The sequence below is a fragment of the Boleophthalmus pectinirostris genome, unplaced genomic scaffold (genome assembly GCF_026225935.1).
Source record: "Boleophthalmus pectinirostris isolate CB_2022bp ecotype Guang Dong unplaced genomic scaffold, ASM2622593v1 HiC_scaffold_3, whole genome shotgun sequence".
In the NCBI taxonomy this organism is placed as follows: Eukaryota; Metazoa; Chordata; class Actinopteri; order Gobiiformes; family Gobiidae; genus Boleophthalmus; species Boleophthalmus pectinirostris.
The window spans coordinates 30079350-30094248 of record NW_026571299.1 but is presented as its reverse complement, the minus strand read 5'-3'; the positions used below and the strand labels follow the sequence as shown (position 1 = coordinate 30094248).

The 14899-nt window shown below is 38.2% G+C and overlaps 2 protein-coding genes across 2 annotated transcripts; both read right to left on the bottom strand.

Moving 5' to 3' along the window:
- Positions 1-1290: 1290 nt before the first annotated feature.
- On the bottom strand, positions 1291-5883 carry gpr61l (G protein-coupled receptor 61-like). Its single transcript, XM_055160792.1, has 2 exons — positions 5432-5883; positions 1291-3000 (listed from the first exon to the last, which is right to left on the bottom strand). The coding sequence occupies exon 2, from the start codon at positions 2947-2949 to the stop codon at positions 1681-1683; it is 1269 nt and encodes a 422-aa protein (XP_055016767.1). The 5' UTR covers positions 2950-3000; positions 5432-5883; the 3' UTR covers positions 1291-1680.
- A 285-nt stretch (positions 5884-6168) lies between these two features.
- Positions 6169-14893, bottom strand: LOC110168422 (protein mono-ADP-ribosyltransferase PARP3-like). Its single transcript, XM_055160469.1, has 10 exons — positions 14713-14893; positions 14098-14226; positions 13844-14011; positions 13363-13474; positions 10756-10970; positions 8829-8951; positions 7986-8072; positions 7749-7911; positions 7499-7642; positions 6169-6985 (listed from the first exon to the last, which is right to left on the bottom strand). The coding sequence occupies exons 1-10, from the start codon at positions 14812-14814 to the stop codon at positions 6819-6821; spliced, it is 1410 nt and encodes a 469-aa protein (XP_055016444.1). The 5' UTR covers positions 14815-14893; the 3' UTR covers positions 6169-6818.
- Positions 14894-14899: the final 6 nt, after the last annotated feature.

Below are 14899 nucleotides of genomic sequence, written 5' to 3'. Positions count from 1 at the left end.
TGAAAGGACTCAATGTAAATGTGCTATTATATACTTTCGTCTGTTTGAAAAGGACTAATACAAACAGAGAGGGCCATAAACCAGCACTCTGCCTTCTCTTTTAGCTCGCTATCAATGAGCACTAATGATTTCTGCTGTAAACTCATGGACACAGACGCATGTGGCACAAACACTCACGCACACTCACAACTGCAGCTGCTCCAGGACGCTTTGGTTTGAGGTAGAGTCAATGGTCATCGTAAAACAACTACAATATTTTATAAAACATAAAATCCATTTTTAAAATAAAAGACACACATTTAGAAGATGTTCTGTATTATTGGCTAGTTAACATTAATACATTCATTCATCTAAACGACATTAATATTCATTCTAATCCCTGGAAAATTGACCTCTTCAAATTCTAATATGAATCATAAAATAGTATAAAATAGTGTCGTACAGTATATTGTCAACTTTCTGGAGGGGGCACGTCACCTGAATGATTCCATGGAAATAAAAAACATACTTCAGAACCTTCTCCATGGAGACAGACACGTTTTATGCATCGACTGTAGGAAGAAGTGGACTAAGGCAAAAGAGAAGTACAATGAACTGGACAAAATGACAAATTGAATTTCGCCTTTGCCATGGATTCTATCTGGACAACTGAGTGATTCTACACACATGTTGAGAAGTGGACTAAGGGAGTGTGTTATCTCTCACAGCGTTCAGCTCCAGTCAAATGAAGCTCATGATGCTGGCAGTTCCAGCAGATTTGGAGCCAATCTCAGTATCATGATTTGGAATTTATTAACGCACAAAGTGGCAAAATTAAAAATACCAAGATCAGGAGAGCAGGTTAATGCAAACTTTTTATGACCAAAATAACGACGCTCACAGCAGCAGCAGTTCCAGAGAGAGCTCCAGCACATTTTTTATGTAAAATCCAAACAGAAGCAGGCTCAAAAGAGCTGGAAGTGCCTCCATGATCACTTCCTATTTAGAATGTGGCGCTTATCTATGGCTACAGTCTATGGTTTTATGTCACACTGTGGAAAATAACAATATTCCCATGGAAACAAGCAGGACAAGGCTCTTCTCCAGGCCAAATGAGAGTCAAGTTTGTGGAGATGCAAGCCCATTGACATTTTTTAGTACAACAAACACATTTTTATTGTAGTCTATTTTTGTCTAAAAGTGACATACTGTGGCTTTAATATCATACTGTGGAATGTTCCCTCATCCCTATGTTCCCTTATTTTTAAGATAAGGTTTAAGATAAGATAAGATTTCAAGTCATTTTTATTTTTACACTGCATTTGCACTATGATCTCTACATTACATCTGTAATCAACTGCTGCTGGAGAATAGGTTGGGTGTAACTGACGATCAGATTGGGAGAAATGGGGATGAAATTTGATGCAAATTGATGAAGGAAATGGGAATATTGGGCCTAATTTTGGAGAGAAAAAACAAAAAAACTTAAAAATGAAGGAAGATAGGGCTGTGGGAACATAAGCACGTTCCCATGGCTTTGACCAGAAAAAAGTAGTGTACAGTTTAAATCGTAATGTTCAGGTTGGTTTACAATCATTCAGCTTCAGGGTTATATCAGTCTTTTTTGTCTTGGAAATTTCCAGAACACATTGAAAGTGTTTGAGTCCATTTAACAGAAATTATAAAGTCCAGTGTATTTGTCTATGAAGCCTCCTCTAGTACCTGTCCTGGGATCTTCTGCTCTCGCTCCCCACTGCTTCTGAGACTGCTCCTTCTGCCTGAGCTACTAATACTACTGCCACTGCTACTGCCCCCTGTGGTCCTTTGAATGAACTGCAGAAAGTTCTCCTGAAGCGACCCTTCATGACTGGACGTCCCCATCTCCGCCGTTTGGGTCCAGCAGCATCTTCTGAACTTCACCAACTCGTCTCTGATCTGGCGGTTCAAAAGCCCGTAGAAAAACGGGTTGACCGCGAAGGACGAGAAGGCGAGCCAGTTCACCACCTCCTCTAGATCTCCTGGACTTTGCATGGACCCGCTTAGCGCCATCTGGAGGTGGAAGATGAAATATGGCAACCAGCAGATCAAAAACTGACCCACGATGAAGACCAAAGTTAACGCTGCTTTTCCGCCGCTGAACGCTCTTTCAGGAGACAACCGTTGCGGGATAGTTCTATTCGTTGCGATCATTGTTGTTTGACTATTTATCGAATCTGAGCGATCTTTAGCCGGGCACGACGCTACTACGGGTGCTTGCTGTAAGGCCGCCGATCTCGCAACCTTGTACACCGCGCAATAAACGGCAAAAATCACAAACGAAGGCACCATGAAGCAGGCCACGCTAAAAAGTACAGCGAATACTTTTCTTAGGCTACTGTGGCTAGCGTGGAGAGAGCAATGCGCCGCGGAAATTGAGCTATGGCTTCCGTACGCGGGCCAGCCAAAAAGCGTTACCATCGCTAGTAGAAGAGATTTGATCCAAATGAGCAACATGACGACAATAACGAGGTTCACGGTCATGTTCACTTCGTAACGCATGGGGTGGACGATGTAAAAGTAGCGCTCGATGCTAATAGCGGTAACAGTAAGAATAGACAAACAAATAAGAAAGACGTTTAAAAATATATAAACTTGGCACTCCAAAATGGTGAAAACAACTGTCCCGAAAAACGGCGAACTTGAGATGATTCCCAGCGGCATCAGAAGAATGGCGCACAGGACGTCGACAGCACAAAGATGGCAGACGAAAGCGAAGCGTTTGAGATGAGGGGCGCGCGCGATAGCCACCATGACGCCCGTGTTAGCCAACAGCGCAATGAGGTCAAGGGTCACCATGCAGAAGAGGCCAAACAGGTCCTTGATTTCGGACTGGGAGCCCGTGACCACGCCCAGATCGGAGGGGACAGTCGGGAGAGCGGAGGAAGAGAGGTTTGGAGCAGGAGCGATGACCGGATAGAAGGACTCTGCCATTGTTCACACAAGTCTGGTTGTTAAGGTCTTCATTGCAGACTGTTGATGAATCTAGAAAAGTATGTAGAAATCAGATTAAAAAAACAGCACAAGGTCAACTTTTAAAGATGCACTATGCAACTTTTCTCCAAGAGCAGACCTGGGCATTGTACAGCTCCTGAGCCACGTACGGCTCTTTGGTTGACTCTGACCGGCCAGTTTAAGCTAATTTGTAATTAAAAAATAAACATATTTTATCATTTTACCTCTACCCATGCATGGACTAAAACTGCATTACTTTTATTTTAGAGGTGTTTTTTTAAATGACATTTTTGTATAAGGCAGCCTCACTTTTTCATTGCTTAGTCATAACGTAAACTCTTACCAGTCTGACCAGCTCGTCAAAAAAATAAATACATAAAAATAAATAAAATATATATATTTACTGCTTTTTATAAAGAAATACAATTAATATTATGTTGAACTGAGTTGATTGAGTTTTGACTTGGCCCTCCACAATATTTACTGTTTTTCATATAGTCCCATGGAAAAAATAAATGCCCACCCCTGTCCCAGAGGGTCCACCACCCGCACGTCTCTATGGAGATTTATTTATTTATTTATTTGTAAGGGAAGCCGCTTGAGATGTAACATCTTGTTTGTGAGGGGGTCCTAAGTACATAAACAAAAATAGCATTTACAGAAAAGAAAGAAAAAAAAATCTAAACAAAACAGAAACACAACACAGACAACACAAGATCCTGAGATAAACATACAACTCTCTGAGTTTATCATCCCCACACCTATATTTGGAAATTATTGAGGGAAAAAGCAACTTTATGTACATCAGAAAGTACTTAATTTTAAGTATAAGTATTTTTAATTGAAAACAGGAGCAGGATGTTTGTAAGTATCTGAAGACTGACGCCTTAAAATGGTGAATCGATGTAACTGATTGGATGGAGGGGAATGAGTTGTTCCATTCATTTGGGGCTTTGAAGTTGAATGCTCTGCGGTCAATTTCTTTCTTTCTTTTTTATTTATTTATTTATTTTTATGTTATTGCTTTGTGGGGCATGTTCCACTCTAAACTATATCAGACCTGAAACTTTACAGGTAAAGCAATGACATCTCCATGGAGACAAGCAGGTGGCGGACCCTTCACAACATGAAAAAAGGATGAAATGAAATTGCTCATAATGACACTGAGAACCACCAGTGAAACCCAAATGTGAACAAATCAAATCATCCAAAAACAACTAACCTTGATAAGAAAGAGTCCATATTACACTAGGTTCTATGTTAGAATGTTGTTTCCTCGTCACAGACACACCTGGAGTTTTGTTTTGTTTCTTTCACACATGTTTAACACACAAATCCTGCTTATTTAGGCTGTGTTCTTCTCTCAAACAGAAAACACTGTTAAACCTTGTCATGTCATGTGGTAATACAGGAAATGCCTCACTGTCAATTCATTTTTACACGGTATTTTGCGCTTTGGAGATTTAGACAAAAATGCAGGATCACTCAAACATGTGTGAATGAAACAAAACAAATATTATATATATTTTTGGAATATGACGAATATTATATATATTTGGAATCTGACGTAAAACAATATTGTATGATTTTATTGCATTAAATGCAAAAACCCTATACTAATGCTGCACTGTAACTTTTCTGGTGGAGGGACCACCATCTGGAATGCTCCACAGTATGGCATTAAACTCCATAGAGACAGACAGGAGACACCACTGGGTCAAAGTACAATGCGATAAAATAAATAGACCTGTAATTGAATAAATGCAAAGTTAAGTTTAATGCCATACCGTGGAACATTCCAGAAAGAGCAAAGACATGTCCTTAGTGGCAAACAGGTGAAAAAGTTACACAGTGCACCTTTAAATGACTTTAACATTTACATGGTTCTACAATTTTATTAAGACACAATAACATGTAATTACTTTTCACCTGACATTTTATGTTACATATATCTGTGAGACAGTCGATTATTTGCCTTCAATACATTTTGTCTTTTGAATTTCAATAATATTTGGAAAAATATAAATAAGTAATAATCATAGGAAAGTACTACACCAGACACGTCAAACTCAGGCCCGTGGGCCAAATTTGGCCTGCAATATAAATATATTTGGCCTGCAAGATCATGTCAAATATGTATTAGAGCTGGCCTGTCTGCTACAGATAGACTATAGAGACATTATTTACTTAAAATGTTGTTATTATTTTATATTATGCTTGTTCTGGATTCAGTGTTTAAGCAAAACTATTATTAAACATTTATTTTAATAAGAAAAGTTTAATATTAAATATCTTGAAAGAAGAGAAAACATGCAGATGTTGTTGAAATGTTTCAATAAATCTTTTGTTTGGCTCACAACTTAGTCCCAGTTTTTAATTTTGGCCTCTGTGAATTTGAGTTTGACACCCCTGAACTCCACAATATACATTAACACAACATAAAAACTATAATCAGACTTACCTCAACACTCCAGGGCTGTAGTCCACTTTGAACTGTTTACATGTTCCCATTTTAAAGTCCCACTCAGCTTCTCTTTTACAGCATATAGTTTTACACAGACAAAGAGAAATAGCATATGTTGCGTTGGCTTCATGTCCCGTCTCTTCAGTGTATGGCACTGACTGTCACACATTGTATTCTGTGGGACACACGCTTCACTGTCGTCTGAGCCACACTCATCTCCTCAGGGTCCTAAATACTACCAACTTTATGAAGGTCACGTTCAAGAAGTCCATGCACGGTCGACTCAAGACGTCCCCTGTTCATCAACAAATCAACTCACACATAATATATTATAATAACAAAGACGAACAATAGAAATGGTAATAATACATTCTAAATAAGCAGTAAAAAATAACAAGAGACTGATGTCAAATAAGGCATAATTATACAAATGTGTAGGTACAAGTCAAAATAAAATACAAAAATAAGTAATAATTAAAGCCGCAAGCAGCGTTAAACAGCCCTCGCACCGGCGAACACGCCCCTCCCACGTGACTTCCTCAGCACGCTATTGTCCCACTCCGATAGTTGCCCAGGACAACAGATCCTCCGCCAGAAAAGTTACATAGTGCAAATGTTTTTTAGTCTTTGCGCCCCTGCTTGTCAACCATGAAAAATGCTCCAGGTCCGTAATATATAATTTTGCTTCTAGTCGTTCTTAGAATTGAATTCCTGTATATGCTAGGGGGCGCTATATTGTTCACTTTTTATATTTTTATAGTGTATTATATTCAGGCTGAGATCATGCATTAGTGATTCCAATTTCAGCACGACTGGACTAAGCCTGTGTGAACGGGAGCAGATCTTGACTGACAGATGTGCATCTTGGACAGTGTTTTAAGATTTCTACACATTTCAAGCCAGTTTTCAGAAAAATTGCTTCTTCACATCACTCACTTCTCTCATTAAAGAGATATGTTTTTCTTGAGATTTTCCAACAAATGCAGTAGTAATTGAAAAAGGAACATTGTATGCTTTTGATAAATAAAGTTTTTAGTGAGTTGTTGTGGGATCTATAATTGTTGATCAATTGCTGATTTTACCATTGTATTTTACCAAATAAAAAAAATGTCTTCTGGCAAAATTTTTGTGCTTTTGCAAAGTGGGAATTTTGACCCTCAGGGATATTTCAGTGGAGAGCCCTGATTTAAGGTAACATGGGAGCTTTGAATCATTTTTCTAGGCACATTTTATTCAACATTTTATTCATTCTGATTACACATACATTTCTGGCCCTGTTTTTACATTCTTTTTTAAGAATTATGCCATTTCTCAAGTGAGAAGACGGCAACAGAACCCATGATCTCTCTATCCAGTATTAACACCTCATTAGTGTTATTGTCATTCACTTCAGCAGCAGCAGGTAGCGTATACAGCACTGGCTCTCTTTGTAGATACGATATTCACTGTTATGGAAGCTGCTGTTCTGATACTGAGACTGTTCGATGGCAGGGCCTTGGGGTACTGCCACCTTCTTTCCATCCAGAGTGATGAACACATCCTGAGAGGGGTCTGCAACACAAACAATCACTCAATCAGTGAAAGGAAAAGTGTGAGAAAGAAGAGAAAGAAGAGAAAAATTGAATTAGCAAACATGTATGACAGAGCAGAGAAAACAGGAACCAACAGCCAAGCAATCTGCAAGTGGAGTGACTTAAGATCCACTTTTTCGTGGGGTTTAAGTGCAAATTGAGTGAGGTTCGAGACCCGTGTATGTCCAGCAAGATTTAAAAACCTTTACTGAGTACAGCCCTATTTCAGACACACTGCAAAAATTTTAATCCAGCTCCAAATCGCTTCAGGAATATTGTTTTCAAGAGTTTCACCAGACGGGCTCATTGGTTGAAGCAGGCTCTTATTGTATGAATAGTTTGGTTGGGGATTATCTTATTTATATATAAAAACTAAGAAATTGCTCAATAAAAGGTTAATGATTTACATTTTGCAAAAACAATTAGCAAAAAAGTTCCCATTGGACATTTTCTAGGAATTTTATGCCTTTTGCAACCCTAGTTTGAAGAGTACCTGGCTCCACTCTTCCTCGGGCCACCACAGAGTTGAAACCATCTGGAGGATTCATCAGTGAGCTGTTGTCTGTGGTGATGGTGTGTTCTTCACCCAAAACCACCTCATACAGGAACATGATCCCTTTGTTATTAAAGGTGTGCACTGCAAAAACACATGTGTAATGAACATAGATATACATGCTCATATCAATGTACCATTTATAGAAATAGCAGAGAGAGAGACTAAGTAGATATTTAAATCTACTCACATTTGCACTTTCCATATTCCGATGCAAAGTAAATGCCTTGTCGCCCAGAGTGAGGCTTGATCCTGAGCCCATTCTTCAAAATGGCCGCGACCACAGCGATGTTTGTGTCATGCCAAAGCAGACGCCGGTTCTCCAGGTGGTGGTTCTCTCTGAAGCGCTCTCCCTACAGCGGAAAGATATTTGAAAAAACAGAATGACAAAAAAGATCTGCAAATATAAGATTCATTTAACACGTACCTCTGTAGGTTGATTGACCTCCCAAACATTGATGATTTTGGGATTTGAATCTGAGCCTTTTGTTTGTTTCAAATAGTTCTCAATTATCTGTAAGTAGAAAAAATAGCAAAACAGCAACATGGTTCATGTATTTACACTGACTGTATATTAACATTTGCACTATAAGTGGGAGGGAGAGACTGATCTGTCTTACATTTTTGACTATATAATTTTTTTATTCTGAGATCCGGCTGCTCCGTAGAATTCTCCACAATACTTCTCCCCCTCCTTTAAGAGGATTCTTTCAGCTAAGATCAGAGCAGATCACAACATCTTGCTCATCTGTAAATTCTGATCTGATCATTCCCTTTAAATGTACTTTGTTCAGTTGGCTTTCTCATACACAGCAGCAAAAAACTGGAACACGCTTCAGCTGAACTTAAAACTTGCACTATTAGATGTTATCTCATGGGCTCAAACTATGGCTGACTAATAATCTGACTGATTGTACTAGAGATGTACTGTGTAGATGTAAATGTATTGTGTTTGACCTATGACATTTGTGTTGATGATCATGTTGTTAATGAACTGTATCTTAGAGGATAATAATACTGATGAATTTGGTAAGTGTACATTTTAGAGGTCATTTATGACCATGAATTTGAGTATTTTTAGAAAATAATGATGAATCTGAAATTTATGGAAATTAGTTTTGTACCTGCCCAGGGACTGCAGATGGAAAGGAGCTCGTGGCTAAATCTGGCACAGAGCCTCTTTTCATTCTGAGATGAATGTTCTTTGCACTGTGTCATGAACACTGCACTTTGAACAGAGTGTGTAATGTTCTGGGGCTTATATTTGTACCTTGTATCTCTCTGAGGTCTTGTCAAGCAGTGTGAGAATGCGCTGGTTCACTGGTTGAGACACCTCCTGGGCATTCGCTGTCTCCAACTTCAGCCTCTTTGCCAGCTTGATGTCTTTAAGCACCTTTTAACGTCACAAGAAATACATAAAAAAAACAACAACTACAGGGCTGGAGAGATATGACACAAATGATTCTGATTTCTTGGGAGATATTCAAATTAGATAAGTACTTATGTTAAAGTTACATTTATTGTTTTTTATGCATCTTTGTTCTACATTTTACAGTACATATTTGAATCATGATAAACTTCTGTACCCTCAGAGTGATGCAGTTCTTCTGTTCTGCTCAAAAAACAGAATCCTTTCCACTACTCACTCTTTCCACTGGTCAACCTTTGAACTGCTCTGGTTGACAGACAGGATGTTTTAAACAATCACACTTAAGTATAACTACCAAAAGCAGGGAATGGCTTTACGTGTTAAAGGTGAATTGTAGAGTAGATTTCAACTGTGGTCATCTGGACACTGTTTTTGTAATCAAGACGTTTTAGTTCCCATTTTGAAAAAGGCTTCTGGGCAGAAGCCAAAATGTGTACTAGTACATATAAGCTTGAAGCTAAAAAGTGTTAAAGACAACAACATCAAGTGACAACTTGCTCCATGTTGGGGAAGTTGTCATCGTTGATTGGTTTTCCATGTTGTTTTAATGGCATTTTTGTCAAAACATGCTTTTGAAAAAGAATGCTGTGACTTTTTAAGATACAATAATGAAATTTTATAACATGTGCCAATCACCATTTGTCCCATGTTGTCACATGGCCCCAACTGACTTAAGTTGACCGACTAAGGTGGGAGCTAGCCAACACATAGCTTTAGCTCTCAAGCTAAAATATAGCTGGATTTAAAGAATTGTTTTTAATGGCTATTTAATGTTTCAGTCTCCAATAATCTACAGGATGATGATTTATGACAAAGGGTCTTCTTGTTTCTTGTGCGATTGGATCAATATCAGGGCAAAAGTAACAGGACATTTAGTGTTTAGAGGTGCATGTGCAGTTTCATACTCTCTCTATACTCACAGGTTTTCATTTGGACTGTTTTCATCTTTTGAGTATGTTTCCTTTAAAATGGAGCTAAAACAATCACCCTCCATACTCTACATAGTCATATAAACCTCCCCAGCACTGTCAAAGTTTTACTGATGTGTGACAAGGTAGCTGATCACGTAATCCTGCTGTCAAAAGAGTAATTTGTACTGTTAGTAAATATAACAGTCCAGATTGTGAAGGTATGCTTTAAATCTTTATCCTATTGTATAAATGTGGTTTATGTCATTTTGATTAACAGCACTGAGCCTGTTGCTGTTTTATCAGTTTATGAGTTCAAATTATACTATTGCATGTACATTGTATCTTAGGGTGGTCCAAAGAAATGTTTTTAGATTCTCTAGATTAGAACCCTGCATTTCCATCTCTCCCATTCCAATCAACCTTAACTGTGTTTTGTTCAGCCTGTAAATAAAAGCTGTCTAATGGCTGTTGGACCCACACACTGACTGGCCTGCTTTGTTATTAAAGCTACGTGTAGATCCTGTAAGTGTTACAGGTGATTTTAATGACATGCTTTCAGTTGTATGCACAGACTTTGATGGTTTGGTCATTACAGGTGGTCTGAATGTACATGTGGACAATGTATGTGACAGAAACACTAAAGAGCTCAGTGCTGACCATGAAACCTTTGGACTGACCCAGCATGTGTTTAGCTGTATATATGACTGAAAGGTTTTTATTCTGCACTCTTCTCTTGATTTTAATTTTGTGATCTTATTGTCTTTCTTATTCTATAAAGCACTTTGAATTACTTTGTACAAATTGTGCTATACAAATAAACCTACCTAAACTTACCTTGCCTAAGACTACCATCTTACCAGAAGCATCTCCTTCTTCTTCTCGATGATTTCTTTGGAGTCGATGGTTGGGGGTCGGCTGTTTCCAAAGTCGTGTGGGATGTTGGTGTAGAATTCAGACGAGAGTTCCTCCAAATTGGACGGTTCACTTGTCTGGTTCAGAGCATGTTCAATCTCCTTCAACACTTTAGAACCCTTCATGATCTGCTTCTCACTCAGTTTATCCAGGGGTGGGGCTGGACAATAGATTCAAAGATGTAGGGATGTAGATTCATGTCTAATTATCAATTATATGGTTGGGTTTTTTTTATCAAGAGGGCTACAGCCAATCCTCTGCCAGCAAATGTAATGTAATTTGGGGCAGACTGAAGACTTTGGAGGAAGAACTTTTATCATCAGTTTGTCAGAACACAGATCGAAAATACACTGCACAAAAAATGCTGGATATATATACAAATATGGACAGAATGTCTTAGGAACAAAAGGAAGCCACCTCTTTTAATGGAAATAACATTTTCAGCCTACACAGGGCTTAATTTTATAGACATCCTGAAAATCTAGTGAAATAATGATATGTCAGGCTAGTCCATTTTGCCAAAATGTTATTCCTGCAACTCAAAATGCTTCTTAATATCTTGTGTAGTCACCATGTGCTTGTGTGCATGTTTAACAACATCATGACATGCTCCTAATCTGTGTAAGGGCATCACTGAGCTCCTGTAGAGTCTGGCAGCATCTGATGGACCCAGACATGGACCCAGGTTTAAATCAGGTGATCATGAGGGCCATTCAATTGTATCAATCCCTTCATCTCCAGGTACTTCCTGCATACACTAAAATAAGGCCGGGCATTGTCGCGTATCAGGAGGAACCCAGGACATATCGACCAGTGTACAGTGTTTGTATCAGTGTTTGACAGTGGGTTCAAGGATTTCAGCCCGACACCTAATGGCAGTCAGACTGCTGTTTTCTAGCTGGTCGATGTCTGCTCATCCCTCCATGGTTATGCCTCCCCAGACCATCACTGACCCACCACCAAACCGCTCATGCTGAACCATGGTGCTGGCAGCAGAGTGTTCTCCTCACTTCTCCAGACTCTTTCATATCTGTCACAGGTGCTCTGTGTGAACCTGCTCTCATCTGTGAAAAGCACAGGGCACCAGTGGTGGACTTGTTAATTCTGGTGTCATCTAGCAAATGCCAGTTGAGCTACACAGTGCTGGGCGGGGAACACAAAGTCTACTACAGGACGTGATGCCCTAAGAAGCAGATATAGGTCCTGCTGATGAGTTGAGGATTTTCTATGGCCCTATGCAGCTCTCCTAGAGTAACTGCCTGTCTCCTGAAATCTCCTCCATGTTCTGGAGACTGTGCTGGGAAACACATGAAATCTCCTTGCAATAGCATGCCTGGATGTGCCATCCTGGAGAAACTGGACAATCTGTGCAACTCCTGTAGAGTTAAGGAATGGCCTCATACTCTCAGCAGTGATAATCACTCTTCCAAAAGTCAGCACTAGTCAAACCAGCCAAATAAGACCAAAAGGGAGAAACTTGAAATGATCTTCACATGCAAGCCCAGTCCTGTTTTAGAGGTTATATCTCACTGATGCCATTCTGGTGCGTCTGTTGTTCATTTCCATTAAAAGAGGTGGCTTCCTTTTGTTCCTATGACATTGCCCTCTCCTGATTTGTAAAGATATCCAAAATATATTTTTCGACACTGTGATCTGATGAAGAGCATTTTACTTTATTTAAGTAGATTCAACTTGGCAATAAAATGATGTCTTTCTTAATTCAAGCAACATTAAATTTTGTTTCTTTTTTAAGTGCAAAGAGTTGTTGTTTTTCTTATTTTAAGTGTAGCCAGATGTATTTTTATATTTTAAGTACAAAAAGTTTTGGTCCATTGGCAGATAATTTTACTCATAAAGTGAATTTACTCAAAAAAATATATAAATAAATAAATAAATAAAATCATTCTTAATTCACATAATACAGTTACTAAACTTAACTTGGCTAGATTTGAATTTTTGCTGTGTAGTCTCATAAAAGTAAATTACAATGCCTTTATATTTGTTGAATAATGTTTAATCTGTTGATGCCGTATGTAGGGGTATTCCATTTCAGAACTCATCTCAACTTGCTGTATTTTTGTACTTTTCTTCTCAACTTTGTATCTGCATCTATATATCTATATACGTATATCTACCTCAATTAGAATGTTCCTAAGTATGGTTTTAACTTTCTATTTCCATTGAGCAGATGACTATTCACCTCCAGATAGTGATATCATATCACTTTAAGTCTAGTCCATTCCAGCCTATGCTTCCGTTGTAGGGATTATTATACCTCTGACATAGGCCAAGAGGCTAAACTGGCAGTGTGGGGGTGGGTTTGAAGATTATTCTTCAAACTACTGAGTCATAAAACTGATTCTCTCTGACATGCATTTAATAAAACAAAATAAAATGTATAAATATGAAGGCTCAAAATTTGCCTATGTACATAACCTTAATGTGACTTCACCTGGAACTTGATTTTGCTCATTCCAGTCCCACGACAAGCCCAACCCAGCATGTAAGAATGGCATTGAACTGGTCCTTTGAACTTTGAGAGAGAGCCTCACCCAGGTTCATTTCCTCCATGGCCTTTTTGAACATGTCGTTACTGAAGATGAGCTCCATCAGCTCCTGTGTTGGTTTGTCCGAAGTACAGAGCGACCCGTCCATACTCTCCACCTGGGAAGAATTTTAGAATGTTTCGTAATCCAGAATCTTAGTAGTGGTGTAAAGTTACACATCACAATAGTGTCTAACTAAATAACTAAGGACGACAGCCAAATTTATTTCACACATAAAGTGTAAAAGAAATTTTTAATACTGTTATCTAAAAAACTAATATAAATTGCTGATATTAAGTACATGAATATTGATAATAGACTTCAAATACACACAAAAAATTTAATTTTTTGTTTGTTTGTCTGTTTAAAGATTTAAAAATTTTGATATTAAAATTATTATCCTACTTCGTCATTCTCTGTAGTAATAATTTTATGTAGACATACATGAATAAAACTAGAGCTAGGGTGTCGTCATTTGAACAGTTACCTTGACCTCCCCGTCCACGTCGATCAGGGTGTACTTCCCAGGATGAGACACAAAATTGTCCCGATCACTCCAGTTGGTTCCGATTTTATCTTTAAACTTCTTCTCAAACTTTTCGATGGCCTCTCCCACTGTTGTAAAATTGCTAGAGATGTTCTGTCCTTTGTATCCCTGAATGAAAAATCAATCCATGAGTTAAACCTATTATAATGACATTGTATCATAAATAGTTGTGATCTGTTTACAATTCCACTCACCACTCTGCCCCAACTGGTCCAAGTGTGAAAGCAGTCGGGTCCCTCTTTTCTCACTTGAATGACATAGAACTTGTTATTATTTTTGGCGATGTTTGTCAGGTTAAGTAAGCAGTCGTAGTCTTCATAAACCTGCAAATCAATGAAAAACAATATTATTATTACTCAGTAGTAGAACTGCACTAAATATATCACACATTTATTATTACACATACATGTTATATATACAATATAAACACTGAACTAGGGCTGGACTATACAGTATGACAAAATCTGTTTTCCATGTTTAAAATAATACACAATATAGGAATTTGCTTTGGTGATAAGGTGCAGCATAAAACACTGAATGAATAATAGCAAATATACACTATGCATGTAAAAAAAAAACAAAAAACAAAAAAACAACAGCCATAAAATACAATAAAACAAACTTTGTATAGAAAAAGATACTAAGTTACATGAAAAAAAGAATATTGTCCACATGAATTTCAGCTTCCTGTTATGTACAAAATTCTGAGGACTTATTTTTAACATTTTCATCATTCTGGACCCATAGATTGGTGAGTAGATTCAAACATTGTATTCAATTGGAATTCTTAACATACACCTCATTCTTACCTCTCCATCTTCAGGTTTTAGAGGGGTCTCTGGCTCTCGTTTGACCCTTTTACCCCCAGCTTCAGCAGCAGTGGAGGAAGAAGCTCTCCTCTTCGGTGCCATGATCCTTTGTCCAATGTGAAAGTACAAAGTAATGATGGTACATTGACTTTTAGACTGGATTATATTATATTATTGCCCTTTGTCC